Source organism: Dreissena polymorpha, chromosome 4 (genome assembly GCF_020536995.1).
Source record: "Dreissena polymorpha isolate Duluth1 chromosome 4, UMN_Dpol_1.0, whole genome shotgun sequence".
Taxonomy (NCBI): domain Eukaryota; kingdom Metazoa; phylum Mollusca; class Bivalvia; order Myida; family Dreissenidae; genus Dreissena; species Dreissena polymorpha.
This window is the reverse complement of record NC_068358.1, coordinates 56,676,108-56,693,511: the sequence shown is the minus strand read 5'-3', so window position 1 is coordinate 56,693,511 and position 17,404 is coordinate 56,676,108. Positions and strand designations below refer to the sequence as shown.

Sequence of the window (17,404 nt, the reverse complement as noted above, 5' to 3'; positions counted from 1 at the left end):
GAAACCTTGGAGATGCGTATGAAATAAGCACATAAACATTATACTTGATACATTATGAGTAACAACTCCAAATGTTAATGTTGTTCATTCAGCATGTTCATAGCAGCCTTGCCGAACAAACCAAACATGCACAATATATAAAGATGGCTGGCATCACACTAAATAGTGTAAAAGGGCCATTTGTAACAAAGCTTTATGTAAATCATGCAAACGCAAGTTCAGATAGCTACAAAACATTTTGTTAATGGATTTATTTCCATTTGTTAACCTTCTTTACATTTTAGCTTGAAGCTATTTACTGTTGAATCATTGAAATTCGCTTGTTATAAATTGTGTGTATTGTGATTGTGGAAATATATTTGCATAAAACCGGATTAAAAGAGTTGTTAAAATTGTGTGATATTTGCCGTCATTAATTGGCTCACATGCAGATACATGAAAATACGATATAGGCAATAATCAATGATTCAACAGTCCCATATGACCTGCATCATGCAAAAATAGATTTTCTGTCACATGCAGCAAAGGTAGCACATTCCCAAAGTCTGGTCTGCTTATGAGACAATGAAATATTGCCTGAGCTTATAGCGGACAGCATGGCACATGACCAGACTACACTGATGTTCAGGCCGGTCTGGAGCTACACTGGCCGCATATGGCATAAGACCCATTTTCGCATGACACAGCTCACATATGCAATTACCAGGCAAGATATCCTTCACTATACCTGAGTATTCGCTGTCGTGTTGCGATGAGAATGGCGAGGCTGATGGGCTGTGACTCGTTGTGGTACCTGATATCACCATGACAACACTCAACAACATGTACACTACACAACATCTTGACTGGTGAGAATAAACTTTTTTTTTAAATTAACAAAATTTCCGGAAGTGGCCAGGGCTGGTTTTCACAAAGCTCTAAAGTAAAATCTTAAGATGTACTTATGTTTAAAATTCAGATAAAATTTGCAATATGAACTCCAATGTTATCTGTTTATAAAATGAAACAAAATGAAAATTAACAATATTACCAAATTAAAAACAATTTTGTGTTAATAAAAAAAACAACAGCTCAAGACTTATGGCATTTTTTTGAATTTAAGGAATTTTAGGAAGTTTTGTTCATATGTGCCCACAATTGACTTGCATCAAACAAGAAGGACACAGTCTTTAGTATTTAAAGACAGTGAACGTTTTTACTCCATTTGTGTGAACAACAACAGACCTTATTTTGACCAAATAAAACAATATGTGAACAACAACATCAAAATATGTGTCATAAAGACATTTCTAAAAAAAAGTTCAACAAAAGTGCCTTAAGCATACTTTAATATCACCGAAATGTACACAATTAACCCATTTATGCCTAGCATCTAGAAACAAGAGATGTGTTCGTCAGAAACACAATGCCCCCTTTTGCGCAGCTTTATAAAAAAAATTTACCTTTGACCTTGAAGGATGAAATTGACCTTGAACTTCCACCACTCAAAATGTGCAGCTTCATGAGAACGCCGCTTTGAATTTTTTTGTTGACCTTTGACCTTGAAGAATGACCTTGACCTTGAACTTCCAACACTCAAAATGTGCAGCTTCATGAAAACAACGCTTTGATTTTTTTTTAACTTTGACCTTGAACTTCCACCACTCAAAAAATGTGCAGCTTCATGAGGCCGCTATGAATTAAAAAATTATACCTTTGACCTTGAAGGATGACCTTGACCTACACCTTTCACCACTCAAAATATGCAGCTCCATGAGATACACATGCATGCCAAATATCAAGCTGCTATCTTCAATAGTCAAAAAGTTATGGCCAATGTTAAAGTTTTTGGATGGACGGACAGACGCCATATATTAGACATTTGACCTTGAAGGATGACCTTCACCTTCACCTTTCACCACTCAAAATGTGCAGCTCCATGAGATGCACATGCATGCCAAATATCAAGTTGCTATCTACAATATTGAAAAAGTTATGGCCATTAAAGTTTTCGGACTGACAGAATATCATACTGACTGACACACTGACAGACAGTTCAACTGCTATATGCCACCCTACCGGGCGCTTAAAAAGGCCTTGGTAAACAGCGTAGACCCAGATGAGGGGTCTGCCCTGTTTGCTTAAAGGAATTTTTGTAAGAAATATTCTAAATATATAAATAAATATACTACACATCCCTAATTTTGGAAATAAATTGATCCAATTTAGAAGGATGGGAGAGTCCACTAGGCATAAATGGGTTAATATTTAACGTGTTTTTGCCCAGAACTACATAATGAAAAACCGCGCTTACTGTCTGTTCTGCCATCAATCAAGACTGGAAATCCCCGGGCTTTCTAAGAACAAAGAAACAATAATCAGAAAACTATAAGCATAAAAATAATGTGTTACAAACAAAAAAAAGTCATTAATCTAAAGCACACGTTGAGTAAGACTAATAAATATGAAATTCCATGAAAGATTGCTCTGAAGAATTTGTTAAAAACATGCAAACGAATTGACATTCTTTATAGAATTTGTTAAAATATGTTGTTATTTTGAATTGGCCCATAACTAGTGAACAAACTTGACCTAATTATACAATTTGTATGATTTCTTAAGTATATCCATGCCATATAAAGCAACTGTTGAAAGCACACTGAGAAATTTCCAATATAAATACATCCATAGAATTATAGCTACAAATAAATATCTCTTTAAATGCAAATTATCTAATTCAAATCTGTGTGATTTCTGCAGTGAAAACATCAAAACTATAGAACATCTTTTTTGGGAGTGCAAACACATCCAGCCTATTTGGAATCAATTAGCATCTTTTCTTGAACAACAGCAACTAAACGTTAAACTATCTTTCTTAAATGTAAGTTTCGGAATTAACACATTGAAATCAATAGACTGTAATAATATTGTGAATTTTATTCTTATAATGATGAAATATTTTATCTTTATTATGAAGTACAAAAAACAAGTACCAAACTTTAATTGTTTTGTCCATAGTCTTAAACTAAACATCCAAATTGAGAAAGAATTAGCCCTCAGTAATGACAGATTACAATCTTTGAACAAAAATGGAATCGGATTAAATTCTCATAATGTTTTGTCCACTTATATACAATTCACTCTAATGTTAGTTTATCTTTCTAAAATATATATTTTTTTTTCAATCTTATAAGATCATTGTGAATGTTCAACAAAACACACAAGTCCAGTATTCTTTCTTCCGACTTTATACAACTCATCATTTTTCATAACTATTCTTTAGTTGTTCTTTTCTTTTCTCTTAAAAAAAAATATATATTAGCATATCTTGTATAACATGTCTGAATTTATTGCTTTGTACAATCACTATGTTGTATGATAATATACATGTATACATTGTATGTATTATATTGAATAAAAAAAAAAAATGATTTCTTAAGTAAGTGGCTAACATATTTCAATTATTTTATACAGTGCCCCAGATAATTATTTGGGAAATATGGTTTTCACCCATTAATTTTGAAATATAGGGTGATTTCATTCTTGAAATAGTGTGAAATGAGTTATACAAATGCATACCTTAAAACAATTGCTGCTTTACTTCTGTTGAAGCTGCACACTTGTATTGATTCAATAAAACTGTAAACTATTATAATAAACTTTAAAAAACTGATGTTTCATAACATCTTTAATCCTTAAAAGTTTGAAACTGTCCTTAATATAAACTTTAAATAAACAAGAGGTGCGATCGTCAGAAACACAATGCCCCCTATTGCACCGCTTTTAATTATTTTTTTTGAGCTTTGACCTTGAAGGATGACCTTGAACTTCCACCACTCAAAATGTGCAGCTTCATGAAAACGCCGCTTTAATTTTTTATTTTTTTTACCTTTGACCTTGAAGGATGACCTTGTCCTTGAACCTCCACCACTCAAAAGCAGCTGTATCTCATGCTTGCCAAATATCAAGTTGCTACCTTCAATATTGCAAAAGTTATGGCCAACGTTAATGGTCTTTTTTCGGACGGACGGACAGACTGACATACTGACTGACACACTGACGGATAGTTCAACTGCTATATGCCCCCCTACCGGGGGGCATAAAAAAATGCCCTGATGTTAACTGACATCTTTGCAACCAACAAACATATAGACTGATATTTTGGCGCAACAATCGCGGACGTCTTTCGGCCTCCTTTAGACATTTGTATTTCGCATCGTAGTACACACGCTTTACAAATACATGCACAATGATCGACGGATGAAGTCAGATTGAAGACATGTATGTCGTGGTATATATTTAATTACTTATTGCTTTTGTTTTATAAATGCTGTCTTTAACATTTTGGTCAGGTTTGTCAGCCCAATATTATGCATCCACATCATTTTCACACTTCTCATTGTTGTATCAATTGAAGCCAAATAGTCCGCCATCTTGATTTTCCCATGATTCCGAGCGATCAAATGTAAACAATCAGCCTGGTCATCGGATTTTTCATCCCGAATTGTAATCATGTTTAGACACTTATTTTGTCCATTTATTATTGCATCAGTCATTCTTATCTGTAAAATCACCAAATTACCATGCCACACGGGGAACATACCCTCAACAATGCCCTTGCTCGTACAAGACAGACCTGCCATCAGTTTACAAACACAGTTCATTACTAGCATGAAACTACACATGGGTAAAACCAAGGGCCTTGTATGCAGTGTTAGTCTGGTCTTACTATACATATGTTCCCTACTACTAGCGGATATAGAGCCAAACCCAGGCCCTTGAAGACTTAAGTTTCCATGTACCATCTGTAACCAAGCTTGCAAGTGGACAGGAAAACCCAGTGTATTCTGTGATACATGTGACTGTTGGTACCACCAAGAATGCATGGGCATGCCAGACACAGTGTTTAAGGCACTAGCAAATTACAGCTGGGAATGCGTCCAGTGTGGAATGCCCAATTTTTCAACTGGCATCTTCAACACAACACTGTTTGACACAAGCAACAGCTTCGCAAACCTGAGTCTAAACTCTAACTTGGACAGCGAAATCAGTTTCAGCTGCCCCAACGCCACATCGTCACCAAACCGTAGGCTCCATAGCTCCACCAGGGATGCTAGACCTGACAAGCGCTATGACTTGCCACTCAGGGTTCTTCTTATCAACTGCCAGTCCATCAAGAGTCCGGGAAAGAAGGCACAACTGGAGAACATGATTGCCTCCACACAAGCTGATGTTCCCTACTACTAGCGGATATAGAGCCAAACCCAGGCCCTTGAAGACTTAAGTTTCCATGTACCATCTGTAACCAAGCTTGCAAGTGGACAGGAAAACCCAGTGTATTCTGTGATACATGTGACTGTTGGTACCACCAAGAATGCATGGGCATGCCAGACACAGTGTTTAAGGCACTAGCAAATTACAGCTGGGAATGCGTCCAGTGTGGAATGCCCAATTTTTCAACTGGCATCTTCAACACAACACTGTTTGACACAAGCAACAGCTTCGCAAACCCGAGTCTAAACTCTAACTTGGACAGCGAAATCAGTTTCAGCTGCCCCAACGCCACATCGTCACCAAACCGTAGGCTCCATAGCTCCACCAGGGATGCTAGACCTGACAAGCGCTATGACTTGCCACTCAGGGTTCTTCTTATCAACTGCCAGTCCATCAAGAGTCCGGGAAAGAAGGCACAACTGGAGAACATGATTGCCTCCACACAAGCTGATGTAGTAATCGGGTCCAAATCCTGGCTAGACAGCAGGGTCAGCTCATCTGAGGTCTTCCCACCTCAATTCAAGTCATATCGCCGTGATCGACAAAATGATGCCCATGGTGGTGGCGTATTTCTCCTTGTGTCTGACAAATACGCAAGTGATGAGCCAGCAGAAGTGAATCCCACAGGGCACAGGCGACTGTGAGGTGGTTTAGTGCAAGATCAAGGTCAAGGGAGCCCAGGACTTATATGTTGGAGCATTTTACAAGCCTCCATCCAATACAGCTCCTGAATAATTCGATTTACTGGACACCTGCCTCTCCAGAATACCAAGAGGAGTTCACTTATGGCTGGGCGGCGACTTCAATCTGGCCGACATAAACTGGGAAAATGAGTGTCCAAAGCCACAGGCCACAAATATGAAGCAGTGCCAACAGCTACTTGACATTTCCAAAAACGCTTTCCTTGTCCAGACAGTTGATAAACCCACAAGAATCACCGAGTACACAGAAAACTTGCTTGACCTCTTCTTCTCCAATAACCAATCACTCATAAATCGCTGCGAATTACTGCCTGGCATAGCGGATCATGATGCAATCTTTGTAGAGTCCAGTCTTCGCCCAGTGAGAGTTCGTAAGCCTCCAAGAAAAGTGCACCTGTACAAGAAAGCTGATTTCAACAGTCTTAGAGATTAACTGTCTGCCTACCTACCAGAGTTCACGGAAAATACAGCCAACATCTCAGTCGACCACACTTGGAAGGCTTTCGAGAACAAACTAAAGTCAGCAAGTATATCCCAACAAAGACCCTCTCGAAGAACAAAGTCCAAAAACCATGGATCACAAAAACGATCAAGTCTCTACATCGAAAAAGGAACAAACATCATTCCAAATCTAAATCTACTGGTTCCCTTAAGGATAGACGCTGATACCTTCACGCTAAGAACGAAACCCAGAAACAGGAAAGACAAGAATACTGGAGATATATTGAAAACTTAATTGAAGTTGATCTCACTAACACAGAACAACACTCGAAACTGAATTTTTGTTGAAATTACATCAAATCCTTAAGAAAAGATAATTGTGGGGTAGCTCCACTGAAGGATAAAGGAAAATTACACGACGATCCGACTGAAAAGGCCAACATCAGCAACCGACAGTACCACTCAGTATTCACCAAGGAGGACAGTTCCAACACCTGAGGGCGAACCATAAACTATCATGCCAGACATAAACATAACCACAGAAGGTATACGTGCCCTTCTCAGGAAACTTAATATACAGAAAGCGGCTGGTCCGGACTTAATTCCTGCACCCACAAAGAGGTGGCAGACCAGTGTGCTCCTTTTCTGAACATTATATACAGTAAGTGCCTATCAAATGGCAGTATACCAGACGTGTGGAAGACAGCCAATGTGTCGGCAATTTTCAAGAAAGGGGAAAGGTTCAAAGCCACCAACTACAGGCCGGTTTCACTGACATGCATAGCATGAAAGATACTGGAGCACATTATTGTAAGCAACATAGTGGACTACCTTGATAGACATGCCATCCTCACGGACTGTCAACACGGTTTCAGGAGAAGATGGAGCTGTGAAACCCATCTACTGACGCTGACCAATGAGCTCGTCCATTCCATGGCCCGCCTTAAACAACATGACCTTGCTGTACTTGTTTTCAGCAAGGCCTGCGATCGGGTCCAGCACAGTCGCCTTCTCACCAAACTCAACCACTATGGCATCAGGGGTAACACCTTGAAGTGGATTGAAGCCTTTCTGACAGATCGCACGCAGAGGGTAGTCGTTGATGGAGCAACATCTGAGCCAGCACCCGTCAGAAGTGGAGTCCCTCAAGGAAGCGTCCTCGGACCCATCTTATTTCTTGTCTTCATCAACGACTTGCCACTACATGTCACATCCTGAGTAAGGCTATTCGCAGATGACTGTGTGGTGTATCGGGAAATCAACTCGGAAGAAGACTGCCTGATCCTACAAAACGACCTGATAAAGCTAGCCGAATGGGAGAAACAATGGGGTATGGACTTTCACCCAGAGAAGTGTAGCATTCTCCGTGTCCACAGAAAGAGGAACCCAATCATGTTCTGTTACTCCCTGAAAGACCACATTCTCGAGACTGACTCGGCTACCAAGTACCTGGAAGTAACCTTGTCCCAAAACCTTTTATGGAACCATTATATGGACATCATGGCGAAAAGGGGAACAGTACACTCGGCTTCCTCCAGCGCAACCTACGCATCAGCAATGAGAAGGTCAAGACCACGGCATACACCTCTCTTGTCCGGCCAGGCCTTGAGTATTGCTCCACAGTGTGGAACCCATTTACAAAGGACCTGGTTTACAAGCTTGAGATGGTACAGAGGAGGGCTGCTAGATACGTGACCAACCGATACCACAACACCAGCAGCGTATCCCCATGATCGAGTATTTGGGGTGGGAGACGCTTGAGTCACGACGGACCAAAGCGCAACTCACCATGCTGTACAACATCATCAATGACCTGGTGGATATCCCAGCCAACCAATACCTTGTACAAGCCCCAGGTCGCCCTAAGGACCATTACAATAAGGACTACCAGCCGTCTACATCCACATCTTACCACAAGAACTCATTCTTTCCACAAACCATATCTGTTTGGAACCACCACCCTGCGTCAGTCGCAGAGGCCCCTGACTTGGTATCCTTCAAGCAGGGGCTTTCCTCACTCACCTTCTTATCACTGTTAGGTGCCCAGCTTCAAGTAACCCCTAGTGATTCCAATTGCTGTGCCGGCCGCGGCCACCGTAACCGGAGAGGTCTGGCTTGAAGAGGAGAAAACGAAGCTGGCAAAACTTTTTACTATCTCTATACTTTTAACTTTCAAATCTCTTCTATCTATCCTATCATTTCATATCTTTCTCTTGACCTAGCCCCACCCGTCGCGTAATAATCAAGTGTGATTGCGTCGATGTATGATGTAGATGTAGATGAAATAATTTGGTCAGACGCTTTATTTAACTATGAAATCTAGTTCGCAGAGCGTTTTAATAACTTTGACTTTTGTCCTGCTCGGTCATCCAGGCGCTTGCTGAATGAAAACGTCCCCGTGTTACGATAATAATGCCAAAGAGAAAATACAGAATATGAGCAAAGCATTTTTGATCAAAGCTTTTGTATCATACGCTTTAAATTTGAAGAATTTGCGTTAATGTCAAATTGGTTGGGTTTTCAATATGCATGATATTGTATTTCTTTGTGTTTTGAAACATTTTAATAGGGTGAATGACGCAGACACCCAGCTTATCTGGGGCACTGTTTATATACATGGTATTATTCTGGAAATTATCAAAAGATAATTATTTTTATACAAGCAGATTCTAAAATAAAAACAAGAGCAGTCCATAGACAATTGACTTAACTATTCTTCTGCTTTGCTTGGATAATATGTGGTTTCTATCAAGTCACCTAATGTAATGACCACACAAATAGAAGCATAAATCTAATGAATTGTAGATCATAGTTACTCACTCAAAGACTCTGATCACAAGCATGAAGTTTTGAAGAAAACATCATTTTCAGTTGTTGCATGTTTTCCATGGCCAAATTTTTAAGCACAAAATAGGGTAATAATTCTGTTAAATTGCAGGTCAGATTTATTGAACTGTGTCAGTAAGCTTCGATTTAATTTCTGTAGCAAAAACAGTGATGTGGATATGTTGAAAAAAAGTACAAAAAAGTATATAATCCTGCTAAATTGCAGCTCAGATTTGTAACTGATGGAGCATGGTCAGTTCCCTCAAACAATGACCCCCAAAACATGTGAAAAGTTTTAAGTTTCATCTGAATAGATGTAGTAGAGACAGTTATGAGTATGTTGCATTTTTTCCTTAACCACATCAATTCTCAGACACTGAAGCCAAGTTCTCCAACATTTGGGCAAGTAGCACAGCTCAGACTATTTCGGTGTAAAGCTCAAAATATTTGATGAATAGTCAGGCTCAACAAACATGTGTTTTTTTTAATCTCGCAAACTGCATTTGAATCTGTCACTTAAGATAAGATTCTCTTCAGCGGCTATGTGAATGTGAGCCCTATCCCATTCAGTGTTATCACCTCCTTCATTTTCTGCCGTTTGCGCAGTCTAATCCTCTGCTGAAGCTGCTTGATCTCCTCGTCACTCTCTTCCTCCACGACTTCCTCCGCACGCCCCCCGACTCGGAGATATCAGGTGATTCCACTTCATCTGCTCAATGGCCGCTATAAGTGCTTCGCAGATACTGAAATGGGCATTCTCCTGCGAACAAAAATTAGTACAATAAGTGCCCTGCAGATACTAATAGGCATTCTCCTGCAAACAAAAATTAGTGCAATAAGTGCCTTGCAGATATTGAAATGGGCATTCTCCTGCAATCAAGGATTAGTGCAATAAGTGCCTTGCAGATACTGAAATGGGCATTCTCCTGCAAACAAAGATCAGTGCAATAAGTGCCTTGCAGATACTGAAATGGGCATTCTCCTACAAACAAAGATTAGTGCAATAATTGCCTTGCAGATATTGAAATGGGCATTCTCCTGCAAACAAAGATTAGTGCAATAAGTGCCTTGCATATACTGAAATGGGCATTCTCCTGCAAACAAAGATTAGTGCAATAAGTGCCTTGCATATACTGAAATGGGCATTCTCCTGCAAACAAAGATTAGTGCAATAATTGCCTTGCAGATACTGAAATGGGCATTCTCCTGCAAACAAAGATTAGTGCAATAAGTGCCTTGCAGATACTAAAATGGGCATTCTCCTACAAACAAAGATTAGTGCAATAATTGCCTTGCAGATATTGAAATGGGCATTCTCCTGCAAACAAAGATTAGTGCAATAAGTGCCTTGCATATACTGAAATGGGCATTCTCCTGCAAACAAAGATTAGTGCAATAATTGCCTTGCAGATACTGAAATGGGCATTCTCCTGCAAACAAAGATTAGTGCAATAAGTGCCTTGCAGATACTGAAATGGGCATTCTCCTACAAACAAAGATCAGTGCAATAAGTGCCTTGCAGATACTGAAATGGGCATTCTCCTGCAAACAAAGATCAGTGCAATAATTGCCTTGCAGATACTGAAATGGGCATTCTCCTGCAAACAAAGATTAGTGCAATAAGTGCCTTGCAGATACTGAAATGTGCATTCTCCTACAAACAAAGATCAGTGCAATAAGTGCCTTGCAGATACTGAAATGGGCATTCTCCTGGAAACAAAGATGAGTGCAATAAGTGCCTTGCAGATACTGAAATGGGCATTCTCCTACAAACAAGATTAGTGCAATAAGTGCCTTGCAGATACTGAAATGGGCATTCTCCTACAAACAAAGATTAGTGCAATAAGTGCCTTGCAGATACTGAAATGGGCATTCTCCTACAAACAAAGATTAGTGCAATAAGTGCCTTGCAGATACTGAAATGGGCATTCTCCTGCAAACAAAGATCAGTGCAATAAGTGCCTTGCAGATACTGAAATGGGCATTCTCATACAAACAAAGATTAGTGCAAAAAGTGCCTTGCAGATATTGAAATGGGCATTCTCCTGCAAACAAAGATTAGCGCAATAAGTGCCTTGCAGATACTGAGATGGGCATTCTCCTGCAAACAAAGATCAGTACAATAATTGCCTTGCAGATACTGAAATGGGCATTCTCCTACAAACAAAGAAAAGTGCAATAAGTGCCTTGCATATACTGAAATGGGCATTCTCCCGCAAACAAAGATTAGTGCAATAAGTGCCTTGCAGATACTGAAATGGGCATTCTCCTGCAAACAAAGATCAGTGCAATAAGTGCCTTGCAGATACTGAAATGGGCATTCTCCTGCAAACAAAGATTAGTGCAAAAAGTGCCTTGCAGATACTGAAATGGGCATTCTCCTGCAAACAAAGATTAGTGCATTTGGTGCATTGAATATGCTGACATAGTCATTCTCTTGTAAATTAAGGCAATTACAATAACAGCATTGTTTATGATGTGATTGGCATCCTCTAGCAAAAAAAGTTAAGTGTAATATTCTTGCATATGCTGATATGGGCCTTCCCCTGCAAAAAAATATATGTGCAACAAGTGCCTTGAATATGCTAAAGAGGGCATTCCCCTGCCAATTTTTTAACACAAACCCATATTGTTAACATTATCCTCAAACTGCCAATGCATATTATTCATGTTGACAAACCACTGCTCATCAGCATTAAAAAGATCATTTTGCCTACTGATGTATAGGAATTTAAACCTCACACAATATAATATATTGGAATTGTAGACTATGTTTATACTATCAAAGAACAATTCATCTTTTTTCAGTTGTTTAAATCAGCACTTTTTTCCAAAGTGAAAGCCCTGATGCTGTGCATTTAAACTATATATTGTTGGACCTTGGCTTATGAACTTCTTTATTAAGGTGTACTTTACCTATAATATAATTACACTTATAACAGATCTATGTAAAATTATTCTTTATGATGACTTTTAAGCTAAGAAGAATATTTCAATGAAGACTAGAGATATTTGTCAAACATGTATGCCAACCCGTCCCAAAACAATTTTTTTTAAATAAAATTCATTTTAATTATTAAATACTTACCTGTTATCTCATGCTTCTCCTTTCCAAGGGGAATTAACTCATCCGGAATTTTAACTGGGAATCCGCCACCTCAATACCGTAATACAGGCCAGGTTAAACATAGTGCAATGCAACCTAGCAAAAAATCGGTAACCAACCCTCAATATTCTTTCAATATATATGCAAAAATATTAATCGAATAGCGGGGTGGGAGGTGGGACTTACCAATAACAGGTAAGTATTGAATAATTAAAATGAATTTTATTTAAAAAAATTGTTTTAATGTCATAAATACTGACCTGTTACCTCTTGCTGATTTTGCAGCTGCGGTGGGAAGGTTCGTTTATATTTTCCTAACACAGTAGAACCCATAAACAGGGTTATCAGCTAATGATAGCAAAACCCTAAACAAGGGTTATCAAGTAATCTTCGTTAAAACGGTATTAATTATGACTTCTCGGATAAAGTAATATGCCTATGTCGTAAAGAAGAAACTTCCGTTAGTGAAACCACAACAAGCCCAAACATATACAAATTGTATTGTTGGCACTTCAGAAAACGAAGATAAAAAGATGACAAAGGTGGTCGGATTCCTCCAGAAAACAGCTTAGAGCACGTCAAAAAGTGGGGTGTGATTAATATATGCCCACAAAACAGACAGAGCTCTTAATTCATGCGGTCAGATCCTAAAAAGGAATTAATCCTTATATAGGATAAGAGTAACTTTCCTTAGTCGAGGTCTAACCCCGAGAAATAGAAGCCGCAGACACATCTCCCCCCCCCCTTTTTTGGGAAATGAAGAGTGTCTTTTGAGAACCTCGAATGGACTTCCGACTAACACTGCTGAGATAGAACTTCAAAGCCCTGATTGCCCATAGAAGTTTATCCTCATCTTCATGACTACCAGTTTAAGAAAAACTTGGAAACTTGAAGGTAGAAGCCATATAGAGGACTTGATATTAAGCAAGTAATCCTGGCGGACACAACAAAGTGAAGACGACATTAGATCCAACTGGAATTGGTCGTATTCAACAGAAAAAGCATGAATTTCACTTGTCCGTATGGTAAAAGCCTTAATAAGAAGGAAAACTGTCTTAAAATTATATTGGAACTGTTAATAAGCCTGATGAAAAAGGTTCATAGGAAGCTCATTAAGCATCCCAACATGTAACACAAGTCAAAACCGCTTAAGAAGGTAAAGGAACGAAAAACATAGTGTTGACGTTCCATAGTTTGGATCAGTTCCAAAATAGGTAAGACAGCACAGAGTTGCGATGACTTACACAAAACAATGTATACGAAAGCATAATCTCTATCCTTTGATGAAGAAAAGAACAAATTTCTTATCATCAAGAAAAAGATGAGAAAAACCTCTATGTATCTAGCAGAGTGATTAAGGTAATAACTATGCTCTCGAATACCCAGTCAAAAATGAATTTCCATAGAACCTTTATACAGTTCTGATGGAATTATCCTTGCACAAGTAACAAGGATTGAAACTCTAACAGAAAAACGTTCTTCTGTAGAGATAACTAAAAGTAAATAATGGCCAGACATGTAGTGGCACATGTTTGGATCAGTAAAAATATGTCTCTCTGAGATATGATATTTGACCTGTGAAGAAGTTTCCTGAAAATAATTGTACAGGAGACTTAAAAGGTCGTAGAACCATAATCCCATGGTTCATTAAGTATATTGCATGAAATTATGGCAAAAACTCAGTTATTGCAAAAACTCACCAAGAAGGCAAGATATTCCAGTTTATGTCAATGGACGAATGTATAACAATCGCACACCCTGCTGGATCGATTTCTGTGAACTGCATTATTGACGTTGTTCAGCATACCGGTATATACTGCGATCTACGATCGCATAACGCTAATTTCTAGCATTTGATGATAAACAACATTCTTCAATATACTATGCATCAATTTTTGTACGCCAAGCAAATTAACTGCCACGCATGCGCAATTACATTATTTGAACCCAACGGAAAAATAATTCGACAGAAAGAACTGCAGGACAAAACGTCCAACAGGGCGTTGAGACGACCTGGTATGAGTAAGACGATGGAGAAAATCTGTTGTTCTTGCAAAGAACGAATAAGTTCCTGATTTCCAGATACAAGGAGTGATTATATGATCACCTCCGTGTCTGTAAGTAAACCACAACCGATGTGTGATAGTTGAAACCATCACAAAGGAATCGTGAAAATGTGTTGTAAATGAAAAACAGCTAAAAAGAATTTTCGCTTTTCAAGATGTAGATGTGCAGGTGATATTCATTAGGATACCACATAATTAAGAAAATCAAGATACGTTGTTCTATGTGATCGTCCCTAACCTTCTCTGCTCACATCTGTTAAGATGTAAGGAAGGTTGTGGTAGAATAAACTATATTCTTGCCAAGATAATCTTCTAGTCTAGACACCACTGAATAGTGGTAAATAATAACAAAAAGATGTAAATCTGTGTTATTGAATAATCCCAAGATTAATACAATTAACAGAAAGACCAGTGACCGGACCGGTAAATACCGACCGGTGACCGGAACCATTTGTCAAGGATGGGTGGGCAAAGAAATCATGGCAAGCCGAACTTTCCCACTCCAAACACACTTGAAAATTGGTAGAATAGGACAGTGTTTAACACTTATAAGTTTATGACCTATCTACAGAATATAGCCTCTTCTTGAACCAATAACAGGCGCCTTTAAAATCCTGGATAATACAGGTCGTAAAGTCATCGATTTGAGAAGTACGGAAATATGATTGACAGTGGTACCTCCGGAATCGGAGGTGTGATGGCAGAAAAAGGTGAAAACCCTAGGAGTAACCTTAAGGGGGTCCACGCTTGCCGGTAGAATGCATGGAAGTCTTAAATTCTGATTTGATTAATCCATTTACTTCAAGACTCCTAACCGGGACGAATTCCGAAAGGAATACGACCAGTCATAGGAAGATGGCCTGTTATGGCCAGAAGTGTAATAGAAGAATAACTTTAAGATGAGGTCCCTCCAGATCCTAGGATCTCAAATCTGAGTTCAATAGCTCCCAAGCCATCTACAAGACTGTAGCCGCTATGCGGTCAATCTGATAGGCAATCCTATGTATCAGAACTCTTGTTGATTCCAGTAGCCTGAAAATATGCACTGTCGTAGGAGCAATAGAAAAGCAGAAGTCGATACAAAATGTCGTCTTGCTAATCCTGCTAGCGTCATTAATGTGTCCCAACTGTTCTGTGACACTGACTGCAACGTCTGTAGCCAACAGGTAAAGGCGGTTAAAACAATTCATCCTTCGGGTCTCAAACATAAATTAATAGAGGTCAAATAGTAATGTTCGACCTCAATGCTAGTCTCCGAGCCCACTTCAGCCGATCTATCTGCAAGACCAGTAGTCTGCATGTAGCCGGTTGAGATAGAAGTAGAAATAACAAATATAGGTATTTCATAATCTTCTTGTATTAGTAGGTCATAACCAGCACCAGAATGGATGGTCAGGAAAATCAACCATAGACCAAGTCAGCGGAGATGATTTGGTAACCGTCGCCAGTAGAACATCAGTATTGAACAAGAAATGTGTCCACAGGACACGGATGCCCCCAACTGTAACTTTGTCACTACATAAAAGTATAACTGTGTAAACGCTTGGTAGAAGTTATTAGCTATTTTCAAATCCTAAACGCAGATTTCGAACCTAAATGCGGACTCTTAGTTCAAGGTCAAGGTCACAGGGGTCAAAATTTGTGTGCGTATGGAAAGGCCTTGTCCATATACACATGCATGCCAAATATGAAATTGCTATCTGAAGCGACATAGAAGTTATGAGCATTTTTCGAAATCTAAACGCAAAGTGTGACGGACAGACGGACGGACAGACAAACGGACAGTCCAATCACTATATGCACTCCTTCGGGGGCATAAAAATGTCTTAGAATATCAAAATAAATCAGAAAGCCACATAAACTAGAGAGCGGACAACATGCTTAATCCTTGAAATGCACTAAGCGACCCCGTGACCTAGTTTTTGTCCCGGCATAATCCATATTCGAACTTGACCTAGATATTGTCTTAATACAACTTCTTACCAAGTTTAGTAAAGATCAGATGAAAACTATTTCAATTAGAGAGCGGACACCATGCTAAATCCTTGAAATGCACTAAGTGACCCAGTGACCTAGTTTTTGACCCGGCATGACCCATATTCGAACTTGACCTAGATATTGTCTTGATACAACTTCTGACCAAGTTTAGTAAAGATCAGATGAAAACTACTTCAATTAGAGAGCGGACACCATGCTAAATCCTTGAAATGCACTAAGTGACCCCGTAATCTAGTTTTTGACCCGGCATGACCGATATTCGAACTTGACCTAGATATTGTCTGGATACAACTTCTGACCAAGTTTGGTAAAGATCGGATGAAAACTATTTGAATTAGAGAGCGAACACGAAGTGTGACCGACCGACCGACCGACTGACCGAGGGACCGACCGACCGACTTACCGACCGACCGACCGATCGACAGACAGTGCAAATACTATATACCCCCTTTTCTTCGAAATGGGGGCATAAAAACACCAAAAGTCATGTAGATTGTTGAATCCATAAAATATAGTATTCAATACAATCATAGCCAGGGGTATACAACTAGGTAATGTAGACGATACCCGTGATACTAAAAATTGACCGATGAAAACACAGTGGAATACCAGTAATTGGTAACTGGTGACCAAACCGGACCGGTCAATGACCGGTAACTGTAGCCTGGTGAACGGACCAGTCATAATATGACCGGTGACGTTACCAGTTAAAGACCGAAAAAGGGTGGAATCCATATGGTCTGATATCAATGTCAAGCACTGCTCGGAAAAGAAGATCGTGCCAAAAATCCCATCCGATGGCGATGAGACATCACTTATTCTGACCGGTGACCAGTGATCGGTGATATGACCGATGAATGGTGACCGATGTCCGGTGATCGGGACCGGTATAATATAACTGCGTCAGAATGGAAATATCTGGTGCAGAAGAATGACCATCCACGAGGTCATCTGATAATGTTAACTGGAAAACAACGGTTGATTATCAGTATTAATAGGCATAAGTGTCCTTG

At 39.3% G+C, this 17,404-nt stretch overlaps 1 protein-coding gene across 1 annotated transcript in view; it reads right to left on the bottom strand.

Moving 5' to 3' along the window:
- The window catches only part of LOC127878918 (run domain Beclin-1-interacting and cysteine-rich domain-containing protein-like), an 84,006-nt gene that overhangs the window by 32,579 nt on the left and 34,023 nt on the right, over positions 1-17,404 (bottom strand). Inside the window, 4 exon segments of the mRNA XM_052425474.1 lie at positions 728-793; positions 2,294-2,336; positions 9,801-9,888; positions 9,890-9,981. Of these exon segments, the coding sequence (XP_052281434.1) occupies positions 728-793; positions 2,294-2,336; positions 9,801-9,888; positions 9,890-9,981 (289 nt within the window).